Source organism: Eublepharis macularius, chromosome 7, assembly GCF_028583425.1.
Source record: "Eublepharis macularius isolate TG4126 chromosome 7, MPM_Emac_v1.0, whole genome shotgun sequence".
Classification (NCBI taxonomy): Eukaryota; Metazoa; Chordata; class Lepidosauria; order Squamata; family Eublepharidae; genus Eublepharis; species Eublepharis macularius.
In genome coordinates this window covers 35,256,650-35,270,425 of record NC_072796.1, presented here as the reverse complement: position 1 = coordinate 35,270,425, position 13,776 = coordinate 35,256,650, and the positions used below count along the sequence as shown (strand labels likewise).

At 41.6% G+C, this 13,776-nt stretch overlaps 2 protein-coding genes across 4 annotated transcripts in view; one reads left to right on the top strand and one right to left on the bottom strand.

The window, feature by feature from the left end:
- The window catches only part of MYLK4 (myosin light chain kinase family member 4), a 115,080-nt gene extending 114,088 nt beyond the window's left edge, over window positions 1-992 (bottom strand). Inside the window, exon 1 of the mRNA XM_054985185.1 lies at window positions 839-992. Within this exon, the coding sequence (XP_054841160.1) occupies window positions 839-894 (56 nt within the window). The 5' untranslated portion in view covers window positions 895-992. The remainder of the gene's footprint in view (window positions 1-838) is intronic.
- Window positions 1-13,776, top strand: part of WRNIP1 (WRN helicase interacting protein 1) — a 43,504-nt gene that overhangs the window by 21,483 nt on the left and 8,245 nt on the right. For all 3 annotated transcript variants that reach the window (XM_054985188.1, XM_054985187.1, XM_054985186.1), the window contains 2 exons: window positions 901-1,145; window positions 12,236-12,459. In XM_054985188.1, the coding sequence (XP_054841163.1) occupies window positions 901-1,145; window positions 12,236-12,459 (469 nt within the window). The remainder of the gene's footprint in view (window positions 1-900; window positions 1,146-12,235; window positions 12,460-13,776) is intronic.

Below are 13,776 nucleotides of genomic sequence, written 5' to 3'. Positions count from 1 at the left end.
TCCAATTCTCAGATCTTGTAATGCATATGGACATATTGCATAATAAAACTAGAAATGACATTTCTTTTGATCTGTATTGAAAATTCATTTCTAGAGTTTGGCAGCTAGATTACAGTTTGATTTGCAATGCATTGTAGACGGGTTTAAATCACAAGCTTGGAATATGAGATCTGGCGAGTACTGCAGTATTTTAATGTATCTGTCCCCTCCCCTACTCCATCAACACAGCAAAAGCATGTTTATCTATCCTCTGGGGAGAAGCAGCTTTAAGAACATAATTGTAACATTATTTTATATACGTTGCATTTTGATTATTAAAAAATCCTGCATCTGAAAGTGAACCTAAAGACAAGGGAAATGGCCACCAACTAGAGTGGGAAGCTATAAAATATGGATGGAATGACTAAATGTGGATGGATGTTGACTAAATATTTCAAGGTTCATAATCATGAATTCAAAAGAAAAAGTTGTTTTGAACCCAATATCAGAATTATATAGTACCTGACTCAGGGTCATCATTGTGGGGTGGGGGCACAGGAAGAGATACCTAAGAATTCCCTATCTCTGTTTAACATAAGGAGGGGCCCGTTCCAACCCAAAAAATGAAGAAAAAAGGACAAATAAGTGGCATCTTTCAGAAAATAATTGCTTTTTAACAATACTGTTCCAGATTCTTGATGGGGATAACTTAGGAGACCCCTGAAACATACACTGGTTAAATGGAATGAATGAAGCTGTTACTGAGCTAAGCAAGATAAACTGTCAACATTACATCAGTAGAATATGAACAAGTGAAAGCCATAAAAATGCAGTTGCAGTTATCAAAGAATGTACTTACATGGGATGCCTCAAGTTGTCACTGATGGGGACCAATTTCTTCTGTTTCCCTCCCATGTCTAGGACACCTTCCTACCTCACGTGGAGTGTGGGACCTTGACTCTGATTGGGGCAACCACAGAAAATCCTTCGTTCCAGGTCAATTCTGCACTTCTTAGCCGGTGCCGTGTTATTGTTCTGGAGAAGCTTTCGGTGGAGGCAATGGAAGCTATTCTGATGAGAGCTCTCAGGTCCCTGGGGATCCGGATTTTAAGCCCAGATGAGCAACACGCTGGCTCAGTGAATGGCAGCAACAGCGAGATCTCCGAGTGAGTATGTTTCATGCACTGCACTATGTTAATACCACCCAAAGAATCCACTGACAGCCTGCCAGAGCAGAAGTGAGCAAGAGGTTATGGAGCGGAGTCTGGGGAGGAGGGATTAAAAAAAACCTTAGTAAACAGCCCCCATCCACAAGTGTGTGTATGTGTACAGAAGACAAGTGGTTAAAAAAAAATATGCATTTGCTTTTTTAAAATCCTGCTTTCTTGACTACACGCGGAGTAACTTCTGAGCTGCCTGTGAGATATTTAAATTTGTTCAGGAGTTGGGGATTTACTTTGAGGTCCTCTCTCATCAGTATGCTATATTCCTTGTTGTTGATGGCAGATGTATCATGTTACAGCTGAGTTTTAGCTAGGACTTCCTTGTGTTAACTTGTCTGCTGTCAGTCAAAATGCTGTTGCGTGCTAGGTCCCTAGAAGCAAAGAATTATGCCCACATCATCATACTGAGAGTCAGTTTAGAAGCTATCAGTTGTCCATTTAAAGATTATATTGACCACAGATTTCGAGGTAATAAAAACTAGCAGCCAAAGAAGAGTTTTCTAATGAAAATATTATACTCTTGTCTGCCTCCAATCTTATTCAGAAAGTTTTGGAATTTAAAAATAAGAGAAAAGATTAGTTTAGTTCAAGCTGGAAATACAATTTGTAATATACAGCCAGAAATTAATGAATTAAGTACGTTTTTATCCCACCCATTTTTCTCCCCCTTCCCTTTTATCCTCACAACAACCCTGTGAGGTTAAGTTTAGGCTGAGGTAGTGAGTGACTGGTCCAAGACCAGCTAGAGATTTTCCATGGATCCTAGTCCAGCGCTGTTACTGCTATATTTTGCAGGCTCTTTATGGTAGGTTTCTTCTAATTTTCCAGACAGTATTCAATATTGTACTCTCACTTCACATGATTGTTTTTTTTATAGCAGAGTTAGAAACTGGCCTCAGGCCAGAAAAAGCTGCACTGAACTAACTCGAATGATTTCATGGGACTTTTAAGCACAACTATTTTTTTCCTCTGGGTTGGAGCCACTGTCTAATTTAGGTTAGTAATTGCCTGATTTTAAAGACAATATAAGTGTTGCCTTCTTAAGTAGCTGTGCAATGTTCAGAAAAGAACAAAACTGCTAGAAATGCTGTCTTTAAAACTGATCAAGGGAAAGCCATTAAGAATGGGTGCAGTTAATAATGTTTGAAATTTCATGATGTTTGGATTTTTAATTGATCTTTTAAAAGAAGTGTGTGATTTTACTCTTCGAAAGCATGCAAGTGATTTGAGTTTCTAATTAGGTTGCATAAGTCAGGCAAATGAACAAAGGAATGGCCCTTCTTTATTTAGGCTGTCATGTCTATCAATAGGTGGCCATTTGTTGTTTTTATTGCACCAGGATATAAATTGTGCCTCTCGGAGTAGGGCAGATCCATGCTGTATGTCAGGCTTAATATGCTGGCACAGCTGGGGTGGTGGTGACTCCCTGGCCGAGGTCTGGAGGCTCTCATTTCCAGATGGAATGTAGGTAAAGGGAAATCATTCTTCCAGTTGCGCTTCTGCAGGGTTTTGTGTTTCATTAGACTCTCTTACCACACATAAATGCACACTGAAAATATTATTACATAGTAAATGTTATTAAATGATAAATGCAAGAAATGATCTACCTAAGACAAAGCTTGGAGAGTGTGGGGCAAAGCCATAACTGATCTATATCCATTAAAGCAAGGCTCCCAAATCTCACTGAAGCTTTGAGATACTCTTGGATACTTTGTGAACAGGGAGTGAGTGCCACAGTAAAATGGCTCCCATGCAGGCCAGGGCCAGTTGCTAAATGGCTGCTATGGGGTACTGGGGCTGATTGCAGTGTTGGAAGGTTGCATGCCAAGCATCCCTCTGTGATAGAATGGATGCCCCTTACAGTATCTTCTGAAGCATCTTCCTGATTCAGTGAAGTGGAGGAAAGCCAGGACTGGTTCTTTGCTTTGGAAAAGACATGATGGGTACCAGGAAAACCATCAGTAGACACTATAGTGCCTACAGCTATCGTGTTTGGGAACACTGCATTAAAGAAAGCATTTCTTCCATTCCCTTAATGCAAAATATTAGGTTGCTTTTGCAAACGTCTTGGTGGAATTCCAGTTTTTAAAATAATAATTATTTTTTTCAGTTGTATAAAATGTTTTCCATATGAAGGTCAGAATGATACATTACCAAACAAACATTGTACTAGAGCTGAACAAGAGCCCCCATATATAGTCCTCCCTCTTGTCTCTCCTCCCATATGATGTGAGGGCATCACATTGTCCGTTTTCTCCTATATGCTGTCTCTGTCGTAGGACAGTGAACTTTCCCTTTCTGGGTGGGGTTAATATTTCATCTGGGGCTGTTATTTTTGTGCACTGTTTGAAGCTTGGCATTGAATTAATAATTCTTTGTGTTTTCTTGCACTCCCAGAGGCCTCACAGTCTAAATTAGGGGTGCCCGATCTTTTTGAGTCTCCAGGCCATGGATGGGAACAGGGTTTGAATTGGGCCTGTGCCACTGAGGTGGGCTAACTCTTCCTGTGCTGTTTCCCAGATAGAAACCATTTTTCCTACCCCTGAGCAGCTTTTAAGCTTGGTAGGGAAAAAGGACAGCCCGTAAGGAAGATTTTTTCTTTATCTGGAAACTCAGGTGTCAGGTAATTTCTATTTGAGAAATAGCAAGAAATTGAAGAATTAAACTTGTCTTCTCCACTGCTATGGCCCTAATCCAAGTCTTGTCTCCCATGACTTTTTAAAAAAAAGAAAATTAAAACTGTTGTGAGATTTGATCCGGGATCTCTCATTCTCATCTAGCTGAGCCCAAGATTACAAAAGGAGTGAAAAGAAATTGGTGCTGGATTATTTGAGAGCCAGGCTAGAAGTGACTTCATTCACGTGGAGAACACTTGATTGTTCTCGCAAGTTTACCCGGGAAGTGAAGTCGGAGACTCCTTCCCCTCTGTGAGAATCTGGCTGAAGAGCCAGAGAAAGCCAGCAGCAGCAGTTTTTGCAAATCGTTCCTCCAGTCACAAGCCTGCTGGACACGAGGGCCCCCAAAGATCGTTTGGGGGCGGGCAGCTGCTACTCTCTCCCAGGGCATCCTGCGGGCTGCCTACTCCCAGGGAGCTGGTCTGGAGAAAGCCGCTGCGTTGGTGAAGCTCCAGCCCCAGCGACAGCAGAGTGATCTACTGCTGCTGGTCTAACATGCCCTTTCCCTGCTCCTGAGCTCCCGGAGAAAAACTGGAGTGAGGGCGTGTTAGAGTAGCAGCAGCAGATCCCTCTGCTGTCGCTGCGGCTGGAGCTTCACTGACGTGGCGGCTTTCTCCAGAGCAGCTCCCCGGGAGCAGGCAGCCCTGGGAGAGAGTAGCAGCTGCCCGCCCCCAAAGATCTTTGTAGGCTTGTGACTGGATGAACAATTTGCTATAGCTGCCTGCTGCTGCTGCCAGCTTTCTCTGGCTCTTCAGCCAGCAATTCTCACAGAGAAGGGAAGGAGTCTCCGACTTCACTTCCTAGGTAAACTTACAAGAACAATCAAGTGTTCTCCACATGAAAGAAGTCACTTCTAGCTTGGCTCTGAGTCAGCTGTTTAAGGTAAAAATAATGGATGTTGCTCCAGTGACTCCCTTTCATTAAATCTTTTTCCTCCAAAGAAAATCTTTCTGTTGCAGAAAGTCTTAACAGAAGGGAACCATTGGATCCAAGCCATTAAATACTAACTATAATATTCCGCACTAATAATTTTTAGTCCACACATATGTTCCTGGGAAATATTTCAGACCATTTGACACTGCGGCCAGAAAAAATGTGAAATTTTCAGGTAGATCATTAAGTCTCAGTTCAGACATCATTCCAAACGTTGAATCTGCCCGTTCAAACCATAGTTTGAGGTTCCAAGTGGAAAACAGACAAACTGTGGTTTAGAGTTACTTCTCTGCTTTTATTTCCCATCCTCATGTCAGTTTCATAAGTTGATAAGATCATTCCTATTTCTATTGCTCAGCAGAGGGGGCAGAGCTGTGAACCCTAACCATGGTTCAGCCATAACAGCAAACCAGAGTTAGAACAAAACTTGGTTAGTGATACCTAACTAAAATAGTGGTCTATGATGCCAGCTATTGCAAACCAATTTTTGCCAGTTCAGACAATGCACCAAACTATAAATAAGATTCTTAGCCAAAATTGCATATAATGAAAGAATACTTTTGCTCCTTAGCAAGTATGTATGCTGGAAAGCCATGTTGTGTGTGCCAAACATGAAACCGGACAAATTGGATTTTCATAACATGTGAGACAGCCCTGGTTTCTCACAAAGTCTGAGATTGATTTTTAGTGGACTTACTCTTACATAATGTCATTTATCTGAGGAAATCAACATGCTTTGTGTCAATTTATATTTTATCCTCTCAGCTCTGAGAGTGGGTAAACATGTTATAAACAAGTACAGATGATTAATGGGATTGCTCAAGGTCACCAAGTAAGCAAATGAGAGAGCCAAGATATGACAGGACTGCTTGGGAAAGCCCTTTAGAAAGTGGGATTCACCTTTCTATAGCTTCATTCTGTGATTTTCAAGGGGAGGCATCATGTGGGTGGAGCCAGGTGTATGACTCCTTCCTACCTATCATTGGACAATGATTTCATGGGAACGACTGTTGGGGGCAGCTCCACATATGGGCCTCTTCTGCATGGTGAACTTTATATCAGGCTTTCTGAATATTCAACCCATGAGGATCAGATCCTCCTTATTCATCGGATCTGACTCTGCTGCTTTGATTCTTTAATTCTACACTTGGAGGGAGTTAAACCAAAGTTTTTTTATTTCTGCTGCAGCTTTGAGGACTCGTCCCTTCATGCTAGTTTCCTCAGTTGATCAGCTGAGGAAAGATCAGTTTCCTTAGTTGTTTGCAAAGGAAACTTACAAGTTTTTTTTTAATGGCTGCAAGTTGCAGTGTTGCTGTTTTATTTTTATTTTTTTTAAGCCACAAAAGAATGGACTAAAAGGAAGCACAGGTGAAATTTTTAAAATATAAAATGCGATTCAGGGCTCTCTGCAGAGTTTTTGTGTTAGCTATATTGCAGCATTCCCCCTTCCCCGCACTCCAACAATTGTAAGTTTTCTTTAAGCACCAATGTTGCAATGTTGCTATTTAATTTTTTTTTTAAATCGGGGTGGGGGTGGGGGAATGGATTGTGTGCTGTTCAACCAGTCAGGATGCAGGAGGATAAAGGGGAGGACAAAAGGTAGGGCCAGGTTCAGGCCTTGCACCAAAGAAAGCCTGTATTTCGGAAAAAGCTCTGGATTGAATTGGCTGGAAAAAATGGGGTATGTGCACAGGGAAAAAAGCTGCAGAAAAGACAGGAAAGATCGATTGATCAATTGATAAACATCAATTGATCAATCGATCTTTCCTGTCTGCAAGCAGCGGTGGGGCCCTTTAAACAAGCCCCAAAGCTTTCCGAAGCATTTCCGAATGCTCCAGAAATCTTTGCTTCGGCATTCTGAAGCGGGGCCAGCATGCTGGCCCTGCTTCGGGAATACTGAAGCTTGCCGAATCGGGTCCACTTCGAGTATCTTTACCCAAAGCGAAACCCGAATAGCACAGCCCTACTAATGACCTATTGGGCATTTGAGGAGCAGCGAATAAAATGAACCTCAGGTATAATGGTCCTAGGAGAAAACATATAAATTCCATGCAATACTTAAAGAAGATTACTGCAGAGTAAATAACATATTTTTAAAAAACTTTTTTTTTTCCTGAGGATCACCGTGATTTGAAGCCAGCATGTTCAGTGGCTCATAATACATATCTAGCACATGTTTGAAGATCATGACTTGAATCCTTCAATAGTAGATTGAAACTTGAAGACAGGAACAGACAATTACTTTCACAGTGGGCCTTTGGTTTGCGTCTGTTCTCGTTACTGAAAGATTTATCCATTTAGGCTAATCTTGCCTATGGACCAGTTGAGGTTTTGTCACAGATCATAATATTAGCTGTAGTTTTCCTTTACCTTTTGAGTTGATATCCAATCTTGAGGTCAGCCAGTTCTGGGTCCTGGGATGTCCTCCTTGCCTGTGTGTTTATATTTTTGTCTCTAAGTATCATTGGTTACAAAGTACGAACATTAAGGCCTGGTGTCTGATATGTCCTGTGTTTAATTTTGGAGACTGGCAAAAACACTGAATAGTGCAAGTGTAAGATGAGAGTATATATATCTTCAGAGGTCACAAGTAGGTTAGGTCTTTCCTTGCGATTGTTATTTCATGTAAGGTAAAGGGCTGGCTGACTGCGCTGATGCAGGGCACAAAGATCCGAATCTGAATATGGAACCAGGAGGAAAGGAAGGTGAAACACCATATATTCTCAGGTGACTCAATCAGGCTGAAATTGATTGTGCCTATTGGGACATTCCTGCAGAGAACTAGGAAACAAAATTATAATCGTTTCTTTTTTTTAAAAAATTGACACTTCCGTATCACAAGCAGTTCAGTTTATTTTGAATTCTGCTTCTGTTTTAAGGTATGGGCAATTGCAGACACACATGCACTTAAATGACTGTATGCAAACGAGGAATAGCTGGTTTCCTCGAGGTGGAGCAATCCTAGAATCATTGGTTTCCCTTTCACTCTGCATGCGCACTTCTCAGGGAGAAAATGCGTTGGTTCCAGTATTCAGATCTCAGTTGTCTTTGGGGGCAACTAGCATTTCATTTTTACTTGGGTAAAGAACATTATCTAATTAGAGTACATTGCCAGTTTTTCTGCTGACATGTCTGATTTCAGGAAGTTGCTTGGAAATCATTTTGACCTATCTATTCTCCCTTATAATTCTTTTAAATCTTTTTTGCAATACAGTTCAGTTTCTTTAACTGTTCAGGGTTGTTGTTTTTTAAAGCTTCTTTGGTCTGCCTTTCATGCAGATATTTGTGACCTGGTACTACTTTTGTTCCCTGGCCTGGATGGCCTGATCTCATCAGGTCTCAGAAGCTAAATAGGATCAGCGCTGGTTAGTATTTGGATGGGAAACCACCAAGGAAGACCAGGGTCACTATGCAGAGGTAGGCAGTGGCAAAACTACCCATTTTTTATCTTGAAAACCCCAGCAGGGGTCTCCATAAGTCGGCTGTGACTTTGCACATGTGCACACAGTACTTTTGAAACCAATTTTTCCTTTAGAAATTAACAAAGGAGGTTTAAAAAGCTCCCATTCTCTTAGCTTTCCACAAACTTTTCAAAACTGAATTTTCTGGAGGACTTTCTACCCAGATTATAGGACCGTATCCTAAGAAGTAGCCGAGAGAGATGCAGGGGCAGGGACTATATGCAACTCTATTGAGTAATGGAAAACATGCAGCTACTAGGAAGTTTCCACGTTACTAAACATGCCATGTAATTTAGTTGTGATTGGTTTCATAAAGATTTCGTATCTGTCTTGGCTTTATGCTTGCTTTTCTGCTTCTTTACCCTATTGCATCTCTTTCACTGAATGTCTTAACTGCTGTTCATTATTGTACCTTAATCAGTGAATGTCCTAGCTGTTGATTATATTGTATTTTCACTTTAACTGTGTAATCTACCTTGGATCTCAGTGAAAAAGGTGGACTAATAAATAACAACAACAAAAATGTATAAACACAGTACCATCTCTGAGAATCAGCAAATGCCTATTCAGTATCCTAACCATCCACAGAAGCACAAAGGTGAACATTCACTCACTCTCAAGAGATGCATTAATGTTGATTACCATGAGATTTATTGGACTTCCTCTCAAATTGTTTGGGCAGCTTCCTTGAAACAGTACAGCAGTTTCAGTAGGCTTTGGTGATAATAGTAAATGATTGTGATGTAATATTCTTCTGGCTTCAGTGAATGCTGAGCTTATAGAAAAGACAGATAAGAGCTCTTACGAAGTGTTACTTTTGCATGGGAATACTTAGAATCCACAGCATTTATGTTGATTACTTAAAACTGCTATCTGCCTACTCAAATATAATAATGATGATGATGATGATGATGATAACAACAACAACTGTGCTTATATACCACTCTTCTAGACAGATTAGTGCCTTACCCCCCCAGCAGTGAACAAGTTAGTGTTATTATTATCCCCACAATGCAGCTGGGGAGCTGGGGCTGAGAGGAGTGGCTTACCCAAGGTCACCTACTGAGCTCATGGCAGTAGTGGGATTCGAACCAGTAGAGTGCTGGTTAGCAGCTGAACCACTTAACCACTGTGCTACAGCAGCAATATAAGCCCTAGAGTGGCTTCTAGGAGTCATCTGAAACTGTTCTCTGTATAGCTTATTGTATGGGCTGGTGGCAGCGGCAAGGAGCCGGGTGACTAGCCCAGTCTTTCATTATTTGCACCTTTCTAATTTCCTCTGGTAGTCACTGAAGGTGAGTTCCAGTAGTGACGTGGGCATGTTGACCACAGCCTTACAGTTATGTCATGCCAACATTATTTTTTTAGTCAATATCTAGTCATAGGTGATAGCTCATGTTTAGCAAAACGTTTATATAGAGTAAGGTGTAATGGTTAGGGCATTGGACTACATCTGAGAGACTCAAATTCAGATTGCCACTTTGCCATGGGCCACTCACTCTCAGCCTCTTAATATACCACCTTTCTCTCCCATGAGGAGCCAAAGCAACTTACATTCTCCTTTCCTCCATTATATCCTCACAACAATCCTGTGAGGTAGGTTAAGCTGAGAGAGCGTAACTGGCCCAAGGTTACCCAGTGAGCTTCCACGGTGGAGTGGGGGTTCAAAGCTGGGTCTCCCAGATCTTAGTCCAACACTTTAACCACTATACCACAGTGGCTCCTGTGATCTAACATAATTTATGTGAATTGAGAGGATAAAATGCAGATTGAAAGACTAATGGATTCTGCCCTGAGGTCCTTGGAGAAATAGTAGGATAAAAAATATAGTTGATAAATAAAGTGAATTCAGATGCTCAGCAGGACGTGGCAGACAGTTTTGCTTGGAACTGAACTCCCTCTGGATAGACAGATGGATGTCTTGAATGCTCTTCTTTATGCATTATGTCACACTTCCTTCATAATCTCGAAAAGCACATTTCCTCCGGTTTTGTCTATAATCAGTCAAAGTCTAGTGAGCTAACCGACAGGTTTTTTTTTCTTTAATCAGCTGACAACAACCCTAGTTGTTTGCAAACCATTTAATAAATCTTTCACTGCTCGAAGTGCAGAACTGCTGGCAATCTGGAGTTTATTTGCAGTGCCAATGTGCTTGGTAAGGATTGGCTGCTTATTCCAGTCTCCACGCACTAATCCCTGTTAGACAGACGTGGTGAGTCAAGAGCTGGAAACAGCTTGAGTTGGGGAACTCAGCATGCCAAAGGATAGTCGCTTCTGCCCTTAAAAATAATTTGATGAGGTTTGTCTGATGGGCTTCTTTAATGTTTTCACAGTAAATGCCATCGTAATTAAAAATTGATATCTTTGGATATCTTTGGATATCTTTTGATATGGATATCTTTTGATATCTCTGTAGACACATGTTACCGGCTAGTGTATATGCAAAGTATATGCAATATATATGCACATTTAAAAAAAAAAGCATTTTCAAATTAACAGCAGACCACACTACATTTAAGCACCATCACTAGTGCTGTAGTCCTCTGGATTTGGAGACCTGTCTCTATTAGTTTTTTTTTCTCTTTCATTTACCTCTCATTCCTTTTCATACACCTTTTGTGAAGAATTTGCACAGCAGAGCTTCAGTCTGTTTTTTAGAGCCATAAATTATACCATGTTGATGTTTAGTATGTGACGTACAGGCACCTTCAAATACACATCATTGTACCTTTTCACTAGGGCTGGCCCGCCCATTGAGGCTGGCCCAGCAGCCGACTCCAGGGCACTAAGGTGGCAGAGGGGCGCCATCCCGGGGGCAGGGGTGTGCGCCATGGAGCTGCTGCCGGCACCGCCGGCCAGGAGCGTGTGCTGGTGGCAGCACCATGGGGCAGCTGAGCAGGCAGCCTCCCATTCAGTTGCTCTGTGAGCCGGGCGCAGCTGGTGGCCAGGGTGGCCGGCTGTGCCTGGCCCACAGAGCAACTGAATGGGAGGGCTGGAAGGCCCCCCGTGCGCACACCCAACTCTGCATGATGACGTCACATGCAGTGACGTCATCACACAGTCCGGTGTCTCAGCTCTTAAGCTGCCTCAGGTGCCGGCAACGCTGGAGCCAGCCCTGCTTTTCACAGATGTCCAGACACATGGCTGCAGCCTTATGGCTTCTTTTTCCTTGCTAACAACGAATAACACAGAATATATGATGCTCCATCACCACACTGGAGAATCTCCACAATCCTTCAACCTTTAACAGCGCCATCCTAAGCAGAGATGTGCTCTTTGAAATCCACTGAAGTTAGTTGTCTTAAAAGGGGGTAATTCTGCTTAGAATAGTGCTCTAAATAGCAGACCTTTATTCTGACAGCTGAACTGCAGTCAATGAAGAGAACAGAAGACTAGAGAAATACAAAATGTGTAGATAGTTTTGCCGTACGCTAGTTCGCATGTAGAAGCGAAAGTAACCTAAATTTCTTAACTGGTACTGTCTCTCTCGGGGATGAGGGTGGGACTTGAAGCAGAAGAGGGGGTGTTCCATGTTTTTAGAATTCTGTTTGGATTCAATAGGAACTTTCAGATGATAGAACTCTTCAAGTTTAAAAAAATTAAACTTCTGTTTGGCCAGCTCATGTTCTCATTTGTGTGTCTGTTTTATGTCAATGTTTTTTATCATGTACATAAAAGACAGGCCACTTTGCTGTCTGTTCCTTTTTTGGCTGCAAGCACACCCAGGTTTGGGATGATAAAACGTGCACAGCTATTTTAATATACACTACACTAGTGCATAGATTACATACTATTTGTAGAACCCCTGTGACATTTAACTGCTGTAGCATTTCATAAGGATGAAGCTGAAATCCAATTGTCTCTCTGTAGTTGGTGCAGAAGAAATGTAGCCTTGTGAACAATGCGTAAGGCTCTTGGAGGTCATGTACCAGTGAATAGCAGCATGGCATAATTTTCATTCCAGATCATGCATTTGTATTGAGAGAAGAGCGGTAAGCACACTTGCCTACCTCTGTGATGGTGATGCAAGAACCGGACTGAATGGACTCCAGATGGCTATCCAGGCCCAGTTAACTCAGCTCCCCCATCAGAATAACATGCTTGGCCACACAGCTGATGGAATAGTCATAACAGAGGATCACGTGAAGGAAGGACTTCAGCGGTCCCACATTCTGTATGATCGAGCAGGTGAGTAGTTGAAAGAGCAGCTCGTTAAGGCCATTCTGTGAGTAAATCTAGACTCCTGGTCAAGTATAAATATTATATGAATGAGTTGTATACTTTCTCAGTGAAATGAATCTTTGAAACAGCCAGAGGGGGTGCCAGTGCTCATCCGGTGTCACAAAACAATAAAGGGTGGTATATTCAAGGCATCACAGGTTTCTGTGTTGTTTCTTCAAAGTGTTTCAGAAGTTGAAGGAATGAAAGATGATGCATTCCAGTATTATGCACTCTGGTGAGTCAGTGTAGAGCAAACATGCATTTCATATCTTTCCAGAATTTATACTTTCAAAATAGCTTACAATATATAAAAATAAGTACAGCAATAAAAATTAATAATGCCAATGAGAACTATGAAAGATCAGAAAAACACTAACAAAGGCTGATTCCGCACACGTTGGTTAATGCACTTCCAATCCTCTTTATAGATCATTTGGAACGGATTTTTTTGTGTGCGGAACAAAAAATCCACCTCAAACGATTGATAAAGTGCATTGAAAGTGCATTATCCAACGTGTGCGGAATCAGCCAAAGTTAGATCAGTGAAACACTAAAAATGCAGAGAGGAAATCCCTGTATTTCTTCTAGAAACCAAGCCTTCCCAGTCCAAAAAGTGTTGCCTAATCCAAAATGGCTCATTATACAGTTGTTGTTTTCCTGAGTAAGTTTGAGGGGGAGCAGAAGCATTGTATCTGAGTACTAACAGATTATAGCTTTGCAGTTAGTCAGATCAGTAGCTATTATATTACTTACACTGTGTAATCTGTCTTGAGTCTTACTGAGAAAGACGGACTATAAATAACATAAATGGATAGACAGATGACCTAGGTAGCCATTGCTGAGAGAGGACCAACCAAGGCCAGCTTCCCCCAGGCTCACTGTGGCTTTCTCCACCTGTCTCAACAATGAGCGTGAAGAACGACTTGAGGCTAGGCTGCTAGAGGAGAGGGAACTAATGAGAGGAGATTGGCAGACAGAACGTACCGTGAACTCTGTGCTATTAGCTCAAAGGGGTAGGGTAACACATACTGGTTTTCCCTACTGACAGAGTAGCAGTTAAATAAAATGTCTTTGTTCTTTTCTAAAAATAGGTGTGTATTACCCAATAGTATATTCAGCAATAGGCTATGATAAGAGTGTCTTTTTTAATTACCATTTTTGTAATCTTGCAAAGAACGCCTCTGTTTGGGTGCACGATCTTCATTTGAAACTGTTGAGATTTTCGTTTTTGCTCTTCCTTTGCACTCAGATTGAGATTTTCCTGGCAAACTAAAATATAGTTTC